The 22,161-nt window shown below is 45.0% G+C and overlaps 1 protein-coding gene across 3 annotated transcripts in view; it reads left to right on the top strand.

The window, feature by feature from the left end:
* Positions 1-22,161, top strand: part of LOC115135013 (spectrin beta chain, non-erythrocytic 1-like) — a 123,513-nt gene that overhangs the window by 43,413 nt on the left and 57,939 nt on the right. For 2 of the 3 annotated variants that reach the window (XM_029669182.2, XM_065023126.1), the window contains exon 1: positions 1,438-2,009. The exons of the other annotated variant lie outside the window; for it this stretch is intronic. In XM_029669182.2, the coding sequence (XP_029525042.2) occupies positions 1,823-2,009 (187 nt within the window). In that variant the 5' untranslated portion in view covers positions 1,438-1,822. Of the gene's footprint in view, positions 1-1,437; positions 2,010-22,161 lie in introns of those variants that run through there. 3 annotated transcript variants of the gene reach the window in all.

Below are 22,161 nucleotides of genomic sequence, written 5' to 3' on the forward strand. Positions count from 1 at the left end.
GTGCATGCTTCAGGTGATACAAATCTGAAATCACAACCAGTGGTTTGAAAAAGTTGATGCAATTGTACTTTCCTGTGGATATATTTTTTTCTCTCATTCCTACCACCAAAAGGACCAACCGCACAGACAACCGTTAAAGTACGTTCAAATATGATCGTATTCAACATTCTGGCTTGTAGAGGTCATCAGGAAACTTTCTTGATCCAAATGCAAAATTTCTGCACTTCGATGCAATTTCTCATTGGGTAACCAGGCAAGCATTTAGCAGATATGTATCCAAAGCGACCTAGTCATACATTTTACATATGGGTGGTCACAGGAATCGAAACCACCTATCCAGGCTTTGCAAGCGCCTTTCTCCGCCTACTTAGCTACAGATTTCTCATGTATTCCATCTGGTCCCAAAGAACAACGGGTAGGCATGCATAATAACAGACCTGTGAAGAGATTTCTAGAGAAGTGATACGACAGAAGATCAGTCACTAGGGCAAAGCCATGTCAGACTGACTGGGCCCTAACCTGGGACTGTTTTTGGTGAATGTTAGGCTGACTGCCCTGTGAGAACCTGCAGCGGTGTTTAGATATATTACAGTATAAATAGCCAGGAGTAATGGGCCAGCTAGGGGGAATTCGCATGAGCTTTGGGGAGTAGAAACCTTTTTGTCCCCCCCCCAAAGCCATGCCTTCCATTTTAAAACTGATGAAATCTCATACCATAACATGCCTGGAATTTGAGAAAGACCAGCTTTGAAATATATTTAAGGGGGGCTTTGCATGAAGGGGTTTCAGATGGGTGGGAGCATTGTGTTGTTGGACTAGTCTAACAACTATAGATGTCCATTGTCAGAGGAAGAGCCAAGCAAATGGAGATGTAATGTTTTTTTTTAAATCAATAAGTCTCAATTGTGTGCAATAACCCCTCACTTCAAGTGGTGGGTCAGGTGGACTACATGGCTAAATAATGGAAAGGACTGGAGAGACCTGTTCACTGTCTAGGATATTATTACACAGAGCTATTTCTTCCGGTTTTGTATGGCCGTTCAAAAGTTTTAGTGAGGCCCACACACTTGTGTGGAGGGGGAGGCGCTTTACCGTGAACTCTAACAGGACGTGTTGGCAGGACACAGCCAGGAAGTTTTTTTTTTTTTTTTTTGCATGTGTATCTATGATTCAATGAAATATGGGATGTTTTGTCTCTTGATATTACGAATGTGCTTAGAAATGGGGAAGGTCTCGGCCAAGTCTCCCCCTTTCCATTTGGTACAGCCCTCTGCTCCTCTTTCCCTCCTACTCCCCCTTATGGTAATGCAGCTGTGACATCACCACTAAACACAAGGGCTGTGAGTGGCTGCTAAAGAAATTCCAGGCTGCTGGCTCCTCCCACCCCTCCCTAAGGTTTGAAAGGTGTGCAGTGTTTTTGAGCAGTCTTCTGCTCATTGCAGGAGTACGGAGTCCAGTGTGCTTTCTCTGAATCGGTGTGTGTCTCTCTCTCTCTTCCCCTCTGTGGCTTTTACCACATTGGAGTGCAGCACTATCTTTCTTATTGTGCATGTTGGAGTGTCTGCAGCCTGCTTGTGTTGTGTGAGGATGGGGGGATGATGGTGGAAGGGAGGAAAGAAGTCTGAGGCAAGCGTGATGCTGCGGTGCTGTTGAGCCAGCATTTGACCCCGGGGCTGACTGCTGCAGGATCCCCCACAGAGGGACTTTTCCAGCTAACCTCTTACATCTCAGCCACCACTGGACATTCTTATTTTAGAAGGGGGGGGCCAGCGAACCCCTCTTCACTCTACTTTCCCCAGCCCTTTTATTTTCTACTGGACTGATGGAGCTACAGAGGGCGACCAGTATGCCTGGCCCCTTGTCCCCAGGGCATCTCTCTCCAGGGGCCCTGTCCCCTTCTGGGCCTGGCCCCTCTCTAGCCACCAGCCCTGTCCCTGATCCGGGCTACTCCGCCAAACAGGCTGCCTTCAACTACAACCAGCTGGAGGGCCGCTTTAAGCAGCTGCAAGGTAAGACTAGTAGGGAGGAAGGCAGAGCCGATCCCAGGGCTGTGTTGTCCAGTGTTGCTATGCACGCTAACGTTAGTGGATGAACAGCAGCAGGCTCTGTAGTATCAGGCTCATAAAGACGTGGGATTTCATGGTGGCAGGTGAAGTACTTGCACATTTCAGGATGGGGACTTTGTTGTCTGTCTGATAGGAGGTCCCAGCATCCTCCTTATAATTCACTGAGCGCTCCGAGATCATGAGGTAATGACGGACGTGCTTCAGCACCTAATGAAATATTGATGATGTAGTGCAGGGAGGAAAGAGGACTGGGTGACAGCTACACGTGTAAAGAGACACCTTTTTAGGGAGACCATGGGGGGGGGCAGGAAGGAAAGAGCCACTTAAAAATGTGCCTTTCAGACGAGACCGTACCCACCCCCTTCTCAACACAAATTTTCAACCCTCTACCCTAAGCGCTCCCCAAAACACCAAACGACATGGCTGTAGCTTTTGGCTGTTCCAAGGCAATGGCAGGAAAGGAGAGCTAAGGAGAGGGGCATGGAAGGGGCTTTGTAAGCAGCATTGTGCTGGAGGAGAGAAATAGCATCGTGCCATGTTAGACGGTCTCGTGGAACTATTTGACAGTGTAGGAGAGCCCTAGCATTGCTCCGTGTTAGATGGTATGTTTTGGAGCTGTTAACCAGACGGAGTCTCACGTTGCCTTGTTTTGCATCCCATTAGAGGATGAAAGAGGGCTTTGATGAGCACACTCCAATGAGCATGCTCCCAACAGAGGGAAGAGCATCTGAGCCTCTCTCTGTCCTGTGCAGTCTGCCTGCATGCCACAGCCCTGCCTGCTCATTGAAGTGTGTTTGGGTCTGTCAGTGCTGCTCCTGTTACCCTTATGTGCAAAACCTAAAGAACAAAGTGGCACCTCTTATCTATGCATAGTCACTTTACCCCTACCTACATGTACAAATTACCTTCGACTAACCTGTACCCCCGCACATTGACTCGGTACTGCTACCCCCTGTATATAGCCTCGTTATTGTTATTTTTGTGGTTTAGTTACTAAATATTTTCTGAACTCTATTTTCTTACAACTGCATTGCTGGTTAAGGACTTGTAAGTAGTTCACTGTAAATCATTGCACCTGTTGTATTTGGCGCATGGAAAATACAATTTGATTTGACTTCCATCACCCAAGATTGCTGAGATAAGAAGTCGTGTCTCAGTGAATAATACAAACACAGCCTAAGAGCATCTGTTCTCTCTGGCTGTTTCTGTTTGTTGACTCGGGTCCTATGGGCTTGGTTGGTTTATTCTTTATTTAACCAGGTGAGTTGACTGAATACCCTCTCATTTGCAGCAACGGCCTGGGGGAAAGTTAGTTGTTGACTTGTGCGTGGAACTATGACATACCAGGAGGTCAAAACAGGAACTAACATGAGGCAGTGGGTGGAGCAGGGGACAGATGTTCAGAGCAGAGCGCGACACGCACAAACACAGAACACACCTGCACACTTGCCGGCACAGCCAGAAGAGGACTGGCCACCCCTCAGAACCTGATTCCTCTCTAGGTTTCTTCCTAGATTCCTGCCTTCCCAGGGAGTTTTTCCTAGCCACTGTGCTTCAAATGCATTGCTTGCTGTTTGGGGGTTTAGACTGGGTTTCTGTGTAGCACTTGTCATCTGACATAAAAAGGGCTTTATAAATACATTTGATTGACAGTCTCATGCTAACACCATGTACAGTATGTGTAGACACACATAAATCATTGCAGACACCAGGGAATGAATGAGGGATATTATTTATGATATTTTACTATGTAAGCTAATAGTATGTTTGAGATGAGGTGTTAGTGAATGATCCATGTTGTCAGTCCCTTCACGCTGTGGTTCCATTAGCATACTACTGACAGACCGGAGGCCTCTGGACCTCAGACACCCTATGGAACCCATGACTTTTACGAGCCGTTGTCACCGTGAGACTGAGTGTCCCCTGATTTTAATATGAATACCAGCATCTCTGAGTCTTTCACTCCACACAGCGATATGGGACAGGGAGGTACACCGCCCAAGTATTGTGGCAAGGTTGAAATGTGGCAGATTTGGTCTGTCGTTTATTGGACTTTTGCATTAGCTTTCTCTGTAGTTCACAGAAGGGTGCTAACCCAGTTAACAATTGTCCCGTTTGGCTACATATGTCTGCGTTCAGCAGGGAGAACACTAGCTCATGATAAGCGCTCTGTGTGTACCCACTTCGGTGTTTAGCACTGGACTTGAAGGCACCGATTTAAAATGTTAGTTTGGTTTCTGGGGCCAGTCCATTTGTAGGGGACATTGGGTCAGCTCTAATGCCTCACTGAAAGGATTACTTGGTGCTAAATGTGTCAGTTCAGTGAAACCTCTCCTAATAGCGTTATCAGCCTGGTAATGCCACAGACAGACTACACCACCCCCATGTGCTGTCAGGGTCATGATGAATGAATAACCAACTATTGAAATGGATGACAGGGTGGAAGAGGAAGGAAGTTGGCATCTTTTATTAAAGTGCCAATCATTGCTGCATTCCCAGCGCAAGGCAAACAATGGCACAGTGGAGAACCGTGCCTGTTGTGCTGCTTTCATTGTACTGTATATCCAAGTGATGAGGCTGTTAGTTCCCATTCTGGTGTCATTTGTGCCGCAATGCTACTAATGAAAAACACTCTGTCAGGTCAAGTGTTTTACTAGTGGTAGCACGACAGTATTTTAGGTGGTAGTACTGTATGTCTTCAGACTTCACACTACACCAGAAGTCTTATGTCCTTATTGGTGGTTGTGTAGGGATGGAAGGACTGGGAGGCCACAGTTCTGCTCCCTGAAGGATGGTGTAATATGAGCTTGGAGGAAAGTGGAAATCCTGCATTTCCTGGAGCTCTGCTGAAGGTTAGGGAGGGCCAGAGAAACTAATGGCAACCTGATGACACTGCAGGCCTCCCAAAGGTTTTAATGATTGATTTGTCTCAGAACAGGAAGACTCCGATCTTTGCCATTCTTAGAATTTCATTTCAAAATGGCCACCAGCAGGTCCATAAATGACAGACAATTACAGCAATGATGGAGGCTGTGTTTATCAGACGTGATGTAGAAAAACCCGATGCTGCTGATGCTTGCATCGAATTCATCTCTCTATCATCATATGACCTCATGTCTGTCTGGCAGTGAAAGTACTGGCGCTAGAGGAAATGCCAGACATTTGGCAACATACAAAGTGAGTGTGGATAGTCAAGTCTTCTGGGAGGGAAGAAAAACCTCAAATGCTCTCAAGGGCTGTAGACTTAATGAATATCAAACGTAAGGTCACCAGATGGGTGTGAGGTAGTCATAGTTACACTGTACAGGCCTTCAGGTTCAGTTGGCATAGCGACACTGTACAGATTCAGTTTAGGTACAGCTATCAAATAAGTGTAGCCTACCTGTGGTTTTGGAGCTGTGCCATTTGAGGAATGTAGCCAGGTGCCTGGGTATGTCACACATGGAAGGTGTATAAGGAATGAGACCATGTGATGTTGGTATATCAGAGGAATGTAGCCAGGTGCCTGGGTATGTCACACATGAAAGGTGTATAAGGAATGAGACCATGTGATGTTGGTATATCAGAGGAATGTAGCCAGGTGCCTGGGTATGTCACACATGGAAGGTGTATAAGGAATGAGACCATGTGATGTTGGTATATCAGAGGAATGTAGCCAGGTGCCTGGGTATGTCACACATGGAAGGTGTATAAGGAATGAGACCATGTGATGTTGGTATATCAGAGGAATGTAGCCAGGTGCCTGGGTATGTCACATGGAAGGTGTATAAGGAATGAGACCATGTGATGTTGGTATATCAGAGGAATGTAGTTGAGGACCTGTATGGTAGGGACACTCTTAGATAAGCTCGGCTAAACCATTAATCAAGATATTTGTGTGATCATAGATCGAGCAGACGATTCCTTGAACTGGATAGGCGTCAACTCTTCCCCAGATGACCTATTGTTCTCTGTGGATGTGATAACCCCAAGGCCCTATTATCACACTGTAGCCTACATAATGATATTATGTCCCCAGTTCCTAACCGCTGCCCTGAGAACAGAATTGTCAAATACTTTAATGGAATTGTTCACAAGGACAAAGTCCAAACTCTGTTCAAGAGCTTCAAGTGGCCAATGGATGCGAGTCAGGTTCAGCAGGCCATTCGAGGACAGGCTACACTTTCCTGTCTGAAAGGACTGTCTCAACAGACCCATCGGGCCTAGCAGAAAGCTTGACAGGCCCAGGCCTTGGTAGTCAGCGTCAGGGAGATCTGTTCTAAAAAACTGCTTTTGGCCAGCAGTAGAGTAGAGCCCAACCTGAGCCAACAGTCAACCAACTGCCTCAATGACCTTCTGTTCCGCTCTTGGCTCCAACTCTCTCCAATTTGGAGAAAGTACACAGGGTGAGACACTGGTTGAATGGAGTGGGGGCCATGTCAGAGGCTATATCTGCCTCATAGGAGACTGACTTACTCCCCTTGAGCCACACTGTGTGGAACCCCCTAAACCCCATCAGGGGACTCCGGATCCCCCTGACAAAGGAGGTCGCATTGGCCCGTCAACTCCAGGCCAATACAGTGTGGCTCAGACTGAGATGACAGGCAGACTCATTCAGCTATCAAGAGAGGAAACAACCCAAGCAACAGAAAAGGAGCAAAGCTCATTGGATGGCCTGGATTGAGATGGTATCAGTATTGTCAGATGTAATTGGTTGTTAAAGGCCTGCTTGGCCCTGAGTGTGTTTTGGACAGTGGGGTGTCCCTGTTTCTTGTGCAAATACCCACGTACACACCCTCTGACGTTTTAGATTGGATCTTTGCATAACTTAGTTTAGTTTGTTATTTTACAGTAAAACACTGAAATTGAACACAGCGTCTTAAGATAAAGCACTGCCAGGACGATAGTACATCCCTGCTCCCACCCAGGACATCTACTCTAAACTGAAGGCCCCCAGCATCAAGGACCCCACATACCCCAGCCAAGAGCTGTTCTCTCCCTTACTGTCGGGCAGACTGTATTGGACCATCAGGTCTGATAGAAACGGTCTCTGAGCCTGTTGGTTTCTACAAGTCATCAGACTGCTGAACACTTGAACTGGAGTGACCACATGCTCTGATTCTCCACACCTTAGCACACATGCGCTCACTCATGCACACAGACATGCACATATGCATACATTCATGCTACACACACATATATCACAACTGCTGCTACCAGACTCTTATTATACTGCTCAGTTTATACATTGCCTCCCCCCAAAACATGTGTAAACATTGGACTATAAATTGTGCCTTCCTGTATTATACTTATGCAAAAAAATATATATTCCACTGTCATTTACTTTGTTCGTATTCTTATCTTTTATCATTTATTGTTGTATTGTTGAAGGAACCTGCAAGTAAGTATTTCGCTGGACGATGTATCCCATACAAACGACTAATGCATCTTCAATAGTAGACAGTCTTGCCTGTTTTCCTCAGAATAAACAAACTTTCTGACTCAATTGTCAGCTTCACCAATCAACTGAAGTGTTGCTACATGGGATCCTCTTTCAGGTCACAACGGTTGATCCGTTGAGGCTAAACCTACTACTCTTAACGGAGCACAGTGAGGCAGACTGATCTGCTGAATAATCTTTGTAGGCAGAGGCAGCTTTGTTACACTCAGAAGAGGTTCGTCTCAGCATGACCTGTATCAAGAGCCTTGGCGTTTAACGTTGTGAAGAAAATAAACAAATGAAGTGGTGTTGAGAATGTGTAGGCGGGGCATCCACACTGTCAGTACAGCGACCGTCTTGGTAAGTACCAGGGCTCGAGCCCACATTCTAGCCTGATGAAAGGCATGGGAGCAGGGATTTTGGTCCGGATGCATTGGGAACGTGAGTTTGGATATGTATATACAATCCTGATCAAACAGCCCAAAGCCATGTTTGTGTTAGTTCACTCTTTCATGACTGTTATGAAGACTGAGTTAGGCCAAAGCAGACCAGGCTGGTCTGTCTCTCCAGTACGCTACAGGGTGTGGCTGGAAGAGTGTCTGTTTCGTGTGTCTCACATGAGAGGGTCTCAGAAAGCCCCTAGTTTCAGAAGCATCTCTCTCTGACTGTCTCTCTCACGCTCTTATTTATATATTTAAAGCAGATGTTTGATATAATGAGCTTTTCTATCTCCAGGCTTGTGGGCTTTACCTCTGCTAGAATAGCAGCTACACACAGCCTTGGCCTCTGTATAGGGGAACATCGGTTATTGTAAGACGTTTCATTTTATACCTGGGTTATCTACAATACTGACAGAAAGGAGTGGAAGTCCTTAGCTTGTCAGTCTGAATGAGCTGTTACAATATGGAAAACACATTGGCCTAATGTAATATCCAAAGTAGCATATTATACAGTACATGCTGTTTTTGTTTCACTGTAAAATGTGATATACAGTGAGTGGACAACATGATGAACCTGCTCTTTCCATGATCTACTGACCAGGTGAAAGCTATGATCCCTTATTCATGTCAGATGTTAAACCACTTCAATCAGTGTAGATGAAGGGGAGGAGACCGGTTTGAGACATGGGTTGTGTATGTGTGCCATTCAGAGGGTGACAAAATATTTAAGAGCCTTTGAATGGGGTATGGTAGTACAGTAAATGCCATGCGCACTGGTTTTTCACTCAACAGTTTCTCGTGTGTTTCAAGCATGGTCCACCGCCCAAAAGACATCAAGTTAACTCGACACAACTGTGCGAAGCATCCCTGAAACTTTCGACACCTTTGAAGAGTTCATGCCCTGATGAATTGAGGCTGTTCTGAGGGCAAAGGGAGGTGCAACTCATTGTTAGGAAGGTGTTCTTAATGTTTTGTACACTGTGTAGAGCACGTCTAAAAAGCCTCTTGATCCTTCCTACAGGGGTTTAAATGGAGACTCAAACCTAAAGCTGCTGCTTTCTTAAAGCTTGGTCAGTGTGTTTGCTTTGGATTTCTTCTCCATCCCTAAAGCAACAGAGAAGGTCTAGGATGTGCTCTGAGCCTCTCCTCTCCCTCCCGCGCTCCATATGACGTTCTGACTCTGCCGTAGTCGACTCTGCCTGCCATCCCCACACTCCACCAAAGGAAGATTCATTAAACAGATTAACAGCTCTAATATCTCCTGAACACAGCCCTTGTTCCACATGATGCAGGATTTCAGAACTTCTTAAAACACATGAGTGGAAAATGTTGCCGTGAGCGATTATGTAGCTGTTCATATATTTTGGTTTCTGCTCAGAACGTTTGCTAGGTGTCAGTCGTGCTTGAAATGATGACTAATTCATTGCTTGTAGTATTTATTGTCACTCTGAGAATTGTGCCACATTCCCTGTGAACAGCATTATGTGTTCTTTATTTAACTACATCAGAAGGCTTGTCTTACTCTTTTAGCTAGTACGGTATTCTGTCTTTGATCACACACAGCTTTAGATGCAATATTGGACAGTAATTTGTGGACTTAAGCTAATCATACGCTGCATTCTCAGTCATATCTATTGCCCTAGGCTCTTCTCTTAATGACTGAATAGTCATCTAGAAGCCAGCTGCAAAAATTATGAACAAAGTTCACTCACAGATGTGGTTATGGAAGAGTTTACAAGAAACCCTTTATACATTCATTTTTCAACTGGAATCCTGAGTATCAATTGAGTAGTAAACTAACAGGAATGATATTTCCCTTGTGAGGCCACACCGCTCTCGCTGTAAATCTCCTCTTAGCTCTGTACTAATACAGTGAAGGGAGACTGCAGTACTGCTCGACCAGCCGTGACGTACAAACCTGACCGGAAAATGCTGTCTTATTTGTTGATTGGTGGCTGTTTTTATGGTTCATGCTATCTGGGATCCTTTGGACTTGCGTACCATAAACCTTAACCCTTACCTTAACCATTTACAATATCAACTTCAATGGAGTTAGGGACATCCTAAGGATCCCAGATAGCAAGGACCCAATTTTTATATTCCTGTTAAGTAAATTAGGGCCCTGTTGAGGGGCCTGCCAGTTTGTCGGTCTGTTCGACAGTGTCCCAGCTATGATGTGTGGGCCCAGAAGAAAGGGCTTTGACACTGTGGCAGCCTTGTTTGTCCTTCAACTGCTCTGTCTCGCTGGTATTGGGTGTGCACCCAATACTTGGTTTAGATGCAGGGGGGTGTGGTTGTATACTTGGTTTAGATGCAGGGGGGTGTGGTTGTATACTTGGTTTAGATGCAGGGGGGTGTGGTTGTATACTTGGTTTAGATGCAGGGGGGTGTGGTTGTATACTTGGTTTAGATGCAGGGGGGGTGTGGTTATATACTTGGTTTGGATGCAGGGGTGCACAGCTGTGTCCTGTAAAACAGCACTCCCTAGCTGGACAAGCAGGGTTGTGTAAATCAGTAAGTATAAACTGAAGTCATCTGAAACCTTCCATCCATCCTGTCATTTGCACAGCTATCGTTAACAGGACAGTGCCACAGAGTATTCCCAATTGAATACACTTGTGTCCGCATTTAAAAAAAAAAAAAAAAAAAAATATATATATATATATTTCACCTTTTTATCCAGGTAGGCCAGTTGAGAACAAGTTCTCATTTACAACTGCGACCTGGCCAAGATGAAGCAAAGCAGTGTGACAAACAACAGAGTTACACATAAACAAACGTACAGTCAATAACACAATAGAAAATTCTATGTACAGTGTGCAAATGTAGAAGAGTAGGGAGGTAAAGGCAATAAATGGGCCATAGAGGTGAAATAATTACAATTTAGCAATTAAACTGGAGTAACAGATGTGCAAGTATAGATACTGTGGTGCAAGAGGATAAGTAACTATGAGGAGGTAGTTGGGTGTGCTATTTACAGATTGGCTGTGTACAGGTATAGTGATCGGTAAGCTGCTCTCATAGCTGATGCTTGAAGTTAGAGGGAGAAGTCTCCAGCTTCAGTGGGTTTTTTTTTTTTCTCCAATTCGTTCCAGTCATTGGCAGCAGAGAACTGGAAAGAAATGCGGCCAAAGGAAGTGTTGGCTTTGGGGATGACCAGTGAAATATACCTGCTGGAGCGCTTGCTACGGGTGGGTGTTGCTATGGTGACCAGTGAGCTGAGGTAAGGCGGAGCTAGTGGGTTTGGCGATGAATATGTAGTGCGGGCCAGCCAACGAGAGCATACAGGTTGCAGTGGTGGATAGAAAATGGGACTTTGCTGACAAAACGGATGACACTATGATAGACTACTTCCAGTTTGCTGAGTAGAGTGTTGGAGGCTATTTTGTCAATTATATCGCCAAAGTCAAAGATCGGTAGGATAGTCAGGTTTACGAGGGTATATTTGGCAGCATGAGTGAAGGAGGCTTTGTTGCCAAATAGGAAGCCAATTCTAGATTTAATTTTGGGTTGGAGATGCTTAATGTGAGTCCGGAAGGATAGTTTACAGTCTAACCAGACGCCTAGGTATTTGTAGTTGTCCATATATTTTAAGTCTGGAACCTTCCAGAGTAGTGATGCTAGTCGGGCGGGAGGGTGCGGGCAGCAATCGTTTGAAGAGCATGCACTTAGTTTTACTAGCATTTAAAAGCAGCTGGTGGCCACGGAAGGAATGTTGTATGGCATTGAAACTCGTTTGGAGATTTGTTAGCACTGTGTCCAAAGAATGGCCCGAAGTATACAGAATGGTGTCTGCTTGGAGGTGGATCAGAGAATCACCAGCAGCAAGAGCGACATCATTGATATACGCAGAGAAAAGAGTTGGCATGAGAATTGAACCCTGTGGCACCCCCATAGACTGCCAGAGGTCCGAACAACAGGCCCTCCGATTTGACGCACTGAACTATGTCTGAGAAGTAGTTGGTGAACCAGATGAGGCAGTCATTTGAGAAGCCAAGGCTATTGATTCTGCCGATAAGAATGCGGTGATTGACAGAGCCGATAGCCTTGGCCAGGTTGAGGAAGACTGCCGCGCAGTACTGTCTTGTATTGATGGTGGTTATGATATTGTTTAGGACCTTGAGCGTGGCTGAGGTGCACCCATGACCAGCTTGGAAACCAGATTGCATAGTGAAGGTACAATGGGATTCAAAATGGTCGGTGATCTGTTAACTTGGCTTTCGAAGATTTTAGAAAGACATGACAGATGGGTCTATAACCGTTTGGGTCTAGAGTGTCTCCCACATTGAAGAGGGGGATGACCGCGGCAGCTTTCCAAACTTTGGGGATCTCCGATGATACGAAAGAGGTTGAACAGGCTAGTAATAGGGGTTGCAACAATTTCAGCTGATCATTTTAGAGAGGGTCCAGATTTGTAGGGATCCATATTTTTCAGCTCTTTCAGAACATCAGCTGTCTGGATTTGAGTGATGGAGAAGCGGGAGGGGTGGGCTTTGGAAAGTTGCTGCAGGGAGTGCTGAGCTGTTGGTAGGGGTCGTCGGGTGGAAGCATGGCCAGCCGTGGAAAAATGCTTATTGAAATTCTCGATGATCGTAGATCTATCGGTGGTGACAGTGTTTCCTAGCCTCAGTGCTGTGGGCAGCTGGGAGGAGGTGCTCTTATTCCCCATGGACTTTAGGATACAGATCCTTTAGTGTCCCGCATGCTTCCTAGACGAAACAACTGGTTTTAGTATATGCCCCTTCGTCTGTTGGTCAACAGTAGGAATTGTTCAAAAGATACGACTAGTTTTCATGCACATTTTTTCATTGAAGAATACGCCACCAAACATCATTAGTTAATGTAAAATTGCAGGTCTAAGATCTCTTTGGCAAAAATGGCAAAACTAATGACAGATTTCTTGAGTTAGCTTAGATTAATTCAGACTATTTTGAAGAAGTGTATGCTGGCTATGGCGTCTCAAAATTGACATAGTACTATTGCCGTTTTTCTAGTTTTTCAGCCAAGCTCTCTTAAGGGAGCATGCGAGTACACTCATCTGGTTGTAAAGTTAATGTCTTATGTAGACTTTTGGTAGCTGAGCAGTTGTATGACCTGCAGTCAACATCTCTTCCAATTACCGTCCCTGACACCACGTGGTTTTTGTTGAATGTCTCAACGTAACTCGATGTTTATTTTGGTATACCGTCTGTGTATTTTGATGAATTGTCTCCAGGACAAAGTCCCACTTCCTCCCAACCAGATGCAGATATAATTAAACCACAGTTTGCTAACAATAATCTGGGACGTGGCGCTGGGGTGCTGCGCCACAAACAGGGTGAGGTTGTTAGGCTGCTGCTAGCTTCATTTACCACCGCTGCCACCCCTCTTCATTCCTCTGTTCATCCTTTTACCCTTCCCTCTCACCATCATCCTTCTCTCATGCGAGATCAGGGGTGTCAAACTCATTTGGCCCCGTGGGCTGCATTCGGTCTTCAATGAGTTCCAGAGGGCCTCACCCAAAATGTGCAAAAAATGGTCCTCTATCCATCCTTATATTATTATACTATTTTCGATGTTCCCGGACTATCTAGCTTTCATGCCGGTGATTATTAGCTAGCTGGACACAGTCCAGAAACTATATGAATGTAGGTCCATTATCATTGAAACAATTGTTTCTTTTATTCTCAAGCCACCCGCGGAACGGATTGGATGCCCTCGCGGCCGTATATTTGACACCACTGCTCTAGATTCTAGATGAATGGGACACTAATAGGCTATGGCACTCTTTGCCCCAGGATTACGGTGGTAGCATGCCTAGAGAAAGTTCATCCTAGGATACAGATCCTGATTTTGCCAGCTCATTTAATAGGTATTGGCATCATTATTCAGGAAAGGTCATAAAGGCATATTACATTTGGCTGCAGTAGCCTACAGACTGCTGTTAAATGAAACAATGCAGTGTTGATTAGCTCTGTATTCTGGTGAGTGAGACACAATGTGACAGTGTTTTCCTGTGACTGGGTTAGCCGGCGGTCACCGATGGCCTGGCTGTCCCCTAACAAACCGCGGCAGAGAGCTGCTCCAGGCGTCCGTATCATTGGACAGACAGGCAGAAGGTCATTCCGCCAGAGAGAAAGACATATGTTTCTGGAAAAAGGGGGAAATGTTTGTTCAGTTTTTTTTTTGTCTGAGGGCGATAGTGACACATGGTCTGTACCGTACATTCCCTTCTCTCATTGTGTCAGGTTTCTCAGCACCAGAGATACTGTGTGGGCAGAACATGAGGAGAGGAGTAGCTACTAGCTATATTTTCTGGCACAGTCTCAGTAATGTGGCCACCCCCCAGCCATGCCAGAGGCAGCTTTTGTTTATTATTATTATTATTGTTATTAGCCCCCACACACACACACACACACAAGCAGTGTGTTAAAGCCACTCTGTAAATAGCCCCTGCTGTTGGTTCAGCATCATTGATAAGCCACAGAGTAATTAAGAGTCCTCCTGATGTTGAGACTTGGGAGTTTTGACTATCTAGCAGAAGGAATTCCTTTGTAGCCAATCAGCACCGTGGGCTAGCCTTTTCTGTTACTGCCTCTACAAACCGGCTTATACAATAAGTATTTTATGATTTTAATTTCATTTTATAGGGTAAGCGAGCAATTGCATTAGGCTAAAATAGAATTGTTCCATCTCATTCCCAGAGGCCTGGTGTGTGTTCTTTCCATTTTCAGTTACAGCTTTTTAGACTTTTGGCGACCAACAGCATTTTCCATTTTCTCCCACTGCAGTTTCTTTCCCTTCTTAGCTCACCGACTTTACTTTAAATACTTTCACACTTCTCTGCATCACTAATGTAACAGCTCATCTTGGCTGTGTAACCTCCTCCCTCTGAAAATCTCCTTAGTTGTGCTCCACTGAGCTCTGAGAGCAGGAAGTAAGTCCTCGTATGACCAGGTGGACTCTGCTAAATGTCCCTGTGATGAAATATTTGGCTCAGATTACTGGTTTTTCGAGTCATCACCAGCCGGGAACCCTCACCCACCAAACGTATCCAAACTCATCCAGTGTCCCTGAAAGATGTGTCATTTAACAGAGACCTCCTGTTTTGTCTGCATTGTCTCTCTTCGTTTGACACCCGTTTGGAATTTGGGACCTTGGACTTGGATGTCCTTTTCCGTAGTTAATTACCTCAGCTCATTTTGGATCTGTTTCACAGTGATTTGTCATTATTCACTCACCTGAGGCCCTGCAGAGGCCTCTTTTTTTTACTTTCGGTGTCTGTGCGACTGCACATACACATTCCACAACCATTTACTGAGGAACCAGAGAGCTGTGACAATATCCATCTGTCATTTTGTCTTTTATTTCTCTTTCCTAGTCCTTTTGCTCTGGTACGTATGGCCACATCTTTTCCAGGCAGGGCTCTAAAGTGCACACATTTTGGTCACATATGCTACCAAATATTTTGCTGTGCGACCAGTAGTTTTATTTTGGGAGCACTGTGTGATAAGGCTTTGCTGTACCGTTGTTTTCGAGTGCCCTTGAGAAACAAGTGTGTTCAGATTCGTTAGCTTCATGGGTGCACCATTACTACAGCCAAAACAGCTTGCTTCTAGACCAACCAGATTAAAAGATGTGACCTATTTATTATTGGCACAACGTTTGTATCTTCCTATAGTGGTCGCTGGGACCGCATTTTACATTCATTAACCACATGGGCGGTTCTAAAACTACTTGCCCTTGAGAAACAAGTGTTTTGTTTACACTTTGTTCAGTCACATTACCTCATTTGCTAGCTAACAACCTGGTAACTTTACCAGTATATCCAAACATTTGTGGACACGGAAAGAAGGGAAAGGGGGGGGGCTAGTCAATTGTACAACTGAATGCATTCAACTGAAATGTGTCTTCAGCGGAAAGGAAACGGGATAGCTTCTTTAGGAGATCAATGATCATAGCAAAGAATGAATGACAGATCTCTTGTACCTCATCACAAACCTAAGGTTTCTGAATAGACCTTGTACAGTTTTCAATGTAATGCATCTCAATTGGAATATTGTGCTTTACACAATGTAGAAACCTAATATTCCACAACTGGCTTTGTAATTTCGATGACTGGTAATATCCAGATTTTTGCTTTTATAATAAACTGTCTTTACAGTGTTACAGCACATGTGCTTCAAAAGTTTCTAGAGTTCATATAGGTACAATATAGGCTGCATCTTAATAAATTCAAAACATCTTATTTATTTTCTGGTGCTCCTAAACTTCATGTGGTGCGCCTAACTTTCTAAAGTTGGGAGGAACAGCATTTTAAAAAATGTAGAGCCCTGCTTGCAGGCCTGATAGTTTGACTTTGCATTGCTATTGCTATTCAGTGTTTCCCCTATATTAATTTCAACCTGGACTCAGGGGTAGGTGTAACATAGTAGACAAATTCGGGACCCTCAAAATAGTATGATATGTTAAAGTATGCTATGTTTTACATTTAAGTCATTTAGCAGACGCTCTTATCCAGAGCGAGTTACAAATTGGTGCATTCACCTTATGACATCCAGTGGAGCAGCCACTTTACAATAGTGCATCTAAATCTTTTAAGGGGGGGTGAGAAGGATTACTTTATCCTATCCTAGGTATTTTCAAGGTACACCGTATACAAATTTTTACATTTACATTTAAGTCATTTAGCAGACGCTCTTATCCAGAGCGACTTACAAATTGGTGCGTTCACCTTAAGACATCCAGTGGAACAGCCACTTTACAATAGTGCATCTAAATCTTTTAAGGGGGGTGAGAAGGATTACTTTATCCTATCCTAGGTATTCCTGAAAGAGGTGGGGTTTCAGGTGTCTCCGGAAGGTGGTGATTGACTCCGCTGTCCTGGCGTCGTGAGGGAGTTTGTTCCACCATTGGGGGGCCAGAGCAGCGAACAGTTTTGACTGGGCTGCGCGGGAACTGTACTTCCTCAGTGGTAGGGAGGCTTTTTATTAATTTGTGGATGTTCATCATCCATTTCATATGATGTATTACAATTTGGATGATACGTTACGAATTACAATTTGGATGATATGTTACGAATTACAATTCGTACGATAAGTTGTGAATTTAAGAATTCCCAATTTCTTGTGGCTAAAGTTAGCTTTGTGGTTAAAGTTAGCTTTGTGGCTAAAGTTAGCTTTGTGGCTAAAGTTAGCTTTGTGGCGCCCACCCAATGACCCCATTTTTGCCTTCAGTAACCTTCTGCCTTATGTAACCATAACAAATGTAAATGATCAACTAATTAGTGTCCTGGATTTTCATTTACTATGTTACATCTAGTGGGAGTCCAGGCTATTCATTGTTGCCACTACATGAATCATTGTCTTCTCTTCTCCCCCCACACACACTGCCTGTCAACAGTCACATGCAATAAAACAACTAGTCTTGGCATACTAATAGGAGGATTTAGCATGTCACCTTTTAGGTAGATTTCATGTAAGTAGTTGACTTTGCGCACACAGTTCTATGATCAGGATGCCATACAGAGTGGTTGTCCACAGATTGGTCTGGTCAGCAGTCCTGATAGTTTGGTAGACCTGTGGTTTGTGGGTATGTGATTGTGGTCTGTGACTGCTTGTTGTGATTGTGGGCGGAGGGGATTACGGTTTGTACTCTGCAGGGCCAGAGCTCCGCTGCAGGTTGAGATGAGGAGTTCTTGTGCGTGTGTGTGCACTTGAGCTTGTGTTTGTGTGTGCCTGAGCATGTGCAACTGTACGTGTGTGTATATATGTACATCTGTTGAGCGACGGTTTCCCCTTCCTGTGTTCTGGGCCAGATGCTCTGCCCTGCAGGAAACCCTGTTTAGACACTCGACATGTCTAGCTCCACCCATATTCTCCATCTGTCTCCATCTCAGCTTCATTAACACACATTTATTTTAGATGTATGCCCTTTTGTACTGCAGCTCAATGTGTAATTACAACCTTGCCCGGCACACAGGGTCATGTGTCACACAGCAAAATGTGTAATGTGAATGAACTATTTTACTTCGTTTTGTTATTGAAGTTACCTTTGATTCTGGTCCTTGAAACTTTTATTTGGAATATTATGTGATGCTAAGCTTATCTAGCCTCTTCCTGATTTCCAAAGCCTTTTTCCTGATTCACAAAGTCATGACTAGCCAAACCTAACATAGCAGGCATAAAAGAAAAATCCTGAGCAGAGTTCCCACATCCGGTTTTCAGCAGAAAAGGAAGCTAAGTTGAATTAGCTGTATCCCTGAACCGGATGCATCCGGTTGTTGGAAACTCCGCTAAGCCTATGAATAGCCTAATCTCTTGTAAACAGACTACATAAATTGTACTGTAGATCTGTCACAGTACAAATGGAGTTCAGCAGCGTTGTGGTGCTTGGCTTTGTCGTCACTGGTTATTTGGACAATTTCGCAGTGTGTAGTATCTTTTGAATTTCAGAAGGGGATGGGACCTTTGGTCGATTTTAAGGCAGCTCCTCGGTTATCTCTGATTCAGAGGGGTTGGGTTAAATGTGGAAGACAAATGCCGGTTGAATGCATTTAGTTGTGCAACTGACTAGATTTAAATCTCTTCTGTTAACATGTATGGTCCCAGAACTTAACTGCGCGTCTGACCCAATTATGCAAGCATTTAGTTCTGGGTTAACCAGCCTCACCACACACAGCCATGATCTAACCATGCAACATAGTGTCCCAGTGAAGGAGCTGAATGTTAGTTAGCTCGTTAGCCCAGTCGGTGATAAGGCCTGATTCAGTCAGATGCTGCTTTGCATGTCATGGTGGAGAACACTGGCTGCATTGTCTCTGCTGCTCTGACTGGCCCCACACAGCTCCCTCTGTCTCCCTGCCTCTGACTGGGCCTCCACAACGGGACACACTGCTCCCTCTGTCTCTCTGCCTCTGCACTGCTCGCTGGGCACTGCGACTCATGAAAGCCACGAGGACCTGCGGCACTATCTACTGTATTATCTCTGGGACCAGGCTGTCAGGCCGTTGGACAGTCCTGTGAAGACGTAGCCTAGATGTAGCTGTTTGGCACCAGGGTTTAACCTACATGCTATCACAGTCTGCTGCTGCTTTATTAGCAGTCTGGTCACGCTGTGATGTCACAACGTCCTCTGAGCTAATGGCTGGCCTGGAGCTGGAGGGGAGAGTGCATTAGTGCACATTGTTAATGGGTGTCGTTTCTTAGTCTGCGAGAAGGAGACCCACCCTGATGGAGGGAGGTTGTGAAACTTCCTCTCAAAGCCAGATTTCCATGGCAACAGGCTTTGAGTTCATATGAGGAATAGCCTGCGAAGCTGTGTGTGTGTGTGTGTGTGTGTGTGTGATGCAGCAGGTATGGGCTGACCGGTGTGGCTGGTTCTCTTGGCCCAGTGACTGATGTTTATGGGCTCTGCAGTAGGGTGAGAAGCTAGACCACCCGTCCTGCATGGGAACACTAAATTAGAACAACCCTGTGAGAACATGACCAGCTAACAGAAAATGACATGTACAGTAGACCAGCGTGTATATGTAAAATCAAATCACATTTTATTGGTCACATACACATATTTAGCAGATGTTCTTGCGGGTGTAGCGCAATGCTTGTGTTCCTAGCTCCAACTGTACAGTAGTATCTAACAATACAGACAAATCCAAAGTAAAAGAATGGAGTTAAGAAATATACGGTACCAGTCAAGTTTTGAAACACCTACTCCAGTGTTTTTCAGTATTTGTACTATTTTATACATTGTAGAATAATAGTGAAGACATTAACTATGAACAGGATAATGACCAACACACCTCCAGGCTGTGTAAGGGATATTTGACCAAGGAGGGTGATGGAGTGCTGCAGTAGATGACCTGGCCTCCACAATCATCTGACCTCAACCCGTTTGGGATAAGTTGGATCGCAGAGTGAAGGAAAAGCAGCCAACAAGTGCTCAGGAAATATTGGAACTCCTTCAAGACTGTTGGAAAAGCATTCCAGGTGAAGCTGGTTGAGAGAATGCCAAGTGTGTAAAGCTATCAAGGCAAAGGATGGATACTTTGAAGAATCTCAAATATAAAATGTATTTTGATTTAACACTTTTAGTTACTACATGATTCCGTTTGTGTTATTTCATAGTGTTTGATGTCTAAACTGTTCTACAATGTAGAAAATAGTTTAAACAATAAAGAAACCCTTGAATGAGTAGGTGTGTCCAAACGTTTTACTGGTACTGTATAAACATTAGGATGAGTAATGTCGCAGTGGCATTGACTGAAATACAGTATATACATATGAGCTAAGCAGTAAGAACACATTTATTAAAGTGGCCACTGATTCCATGTCTTTGTATATAGGGCAGCGGCCTCTAGTGCAAGGTTGAGTAACCAGGTGGTAGCCGGCTAGTGATGGCTATTGAACAGTCTGATGGCCTTGCGATAGAAGCTGTTTTTCAGTCTCTCGGTCCCAGCTGTGATGCACCTGTACTGACCTCGCCTTCTGGATGGTAGCGGGGTGAACAGGCCGTGGTTCGGGTGGTTGTTGTCCTTTGGCCGTCCTGTGACATTGGGTACTGTAGGTGTCCTGGAGGGCAGGCAGTGTGCCCCAGGTGATGCGTTGGGCAAAGCGCACCACTCTCTGGAGACTCATGCGGTTGCGGGCGATGCAGTTACCTTATTAGGCGGTGATACAGCCCGACAGGATTCTCTTAATTGTGCAACTGTAAACATTTGTGAGGGTCTTAAATAAGAGCTAAGCCAAATTTCTTCAGCCTCCTGAGGTTGACGAGACGACGCTGTTGCTCCTTCACCACACTGTCTGTGTGGGTGGACCATTTCAGATGGTCGGTGATGTGTATGCCGAGGAACTTGAAGCTTTTCACCTTCTCCACTGCGTTCCTGTCAATGTGGATAGGGGCGTGCTCCCTCTGCTGTTTCCCAAAGTCCACGATCATCTCCTTCGTTTTGTTGACGTTGAGGGTGTGGTTATTTTCCAGGCACCACTCTGTCAGGGCCCTCACCACCTCCCTACAGGTTGTCTAGTCATTGTTGGTAATCAGGCCTAAAACTCAAGTCTGTAGACATGATGATTTGAGTTGGAGGCATGCGTGGCCACGCAGTCATGGGTGATCAGGGAGTACAGGAGGGGGCTGAGCACACACCCTTGTGAGGCCCATGTGTTGAGGATCGGTGAAGTGGAGGTGTTTCCTACCTTCACCACATGGAGGTCGGCCCGTCAGGAAGTCCAAAACAGAGTTTCACAGGCCAGGGTTCAGACACAGGCCCCTGAGTTTAATGAGGATGCTTAGAGGGTACTATGGTATTGAAGGCTGAGCTGTAGTCAATGAACAGCATTCTTACGTAGGTATTCCTCTTGTCCAGATTGGATAGGGCAGTGCGATGGCGATTGCATCGTCTGTGGATCGATTGGGGCGGTATGCATATTGAAGTGGGTCTAGGGTGTCGGGTAAGGTAGAGGTTATATGATCCTTAACTAACCTCTCAAAGCATTTCATGATGACCGACGTGTGTGTGCTACGGGGCAATAGTCATTTAGTTCAGTTATCTTTGCTTTCTTGGGTAGAGGAATAATGGTTGACATTTTGAAGCATGTGGGAACAGACTGGGATAGGAGAGATTGAATATGTCTGTAAACACTCCAGACACCTGGTCAGCACATGCTCTGACGACGCGGCTAGGAATGCCGTCTGGGCCGGTAGCCTTGAGGGCTTAAATGTCTTACTCACGTCGGCCATGGCGAACGAGAGCCCACAGTCCTTGGGAGCGAGTTGCGTCGGTGGCGCTGTATTATCCTCAAATCGGGAAAAGGTGTTTTGCTTTTCTGGGAGCAAGACGCCGGTATCCGACGTGGCTGGTTTTCCCTTTGTAATCCGTGATTGTCTGTAGACCCTGCTACATGCGTCTCGTGTCTGAGCTTTTGAATTGCGACTCCGCTTTGTCTCTGTACTTAGGTTTTGCCTGTTTGATTGCCTTTGAGAGGGAATAACTATGCTATTTCTATTCAACCATATCCCAGTCACTTTGCCATGGTTAAATGCGGTGGTTCGCTCTTTCAGTTTTGTGCGAATGCTGCTATCTAGCCACGGTTTCTTATATACACTGTGTCAGTGTATACATTGATGTTATTCTTAGAGGCTACCCGGAATATATCCCAGTCCGCATGATCAAAACAATCTTGAATCATGGATTTTGATTGGTCAGACCAGCGTTGAATAGACCTTAGCATGGGTACTTCCTGTGAGTTTCTGCCTA

Source organism: Oncorhynchus nerka, linkage group LG10 (genome assembly GCF_034236695.1).
Source record: "Oncorhynchus nerka isolate Pitt River linkage group LG10, Oner_Uvic_2.0, whole genome shotgun sequence".
In the NCBI taxonomy this organism is placed as follows: domain Eukaryota; kingdom Metazoa; phylum Chordata; class Actinopteri; order Salmoniformes; family Salmonidae; genus Oncorhynchus; species Oncorhynchus nerka.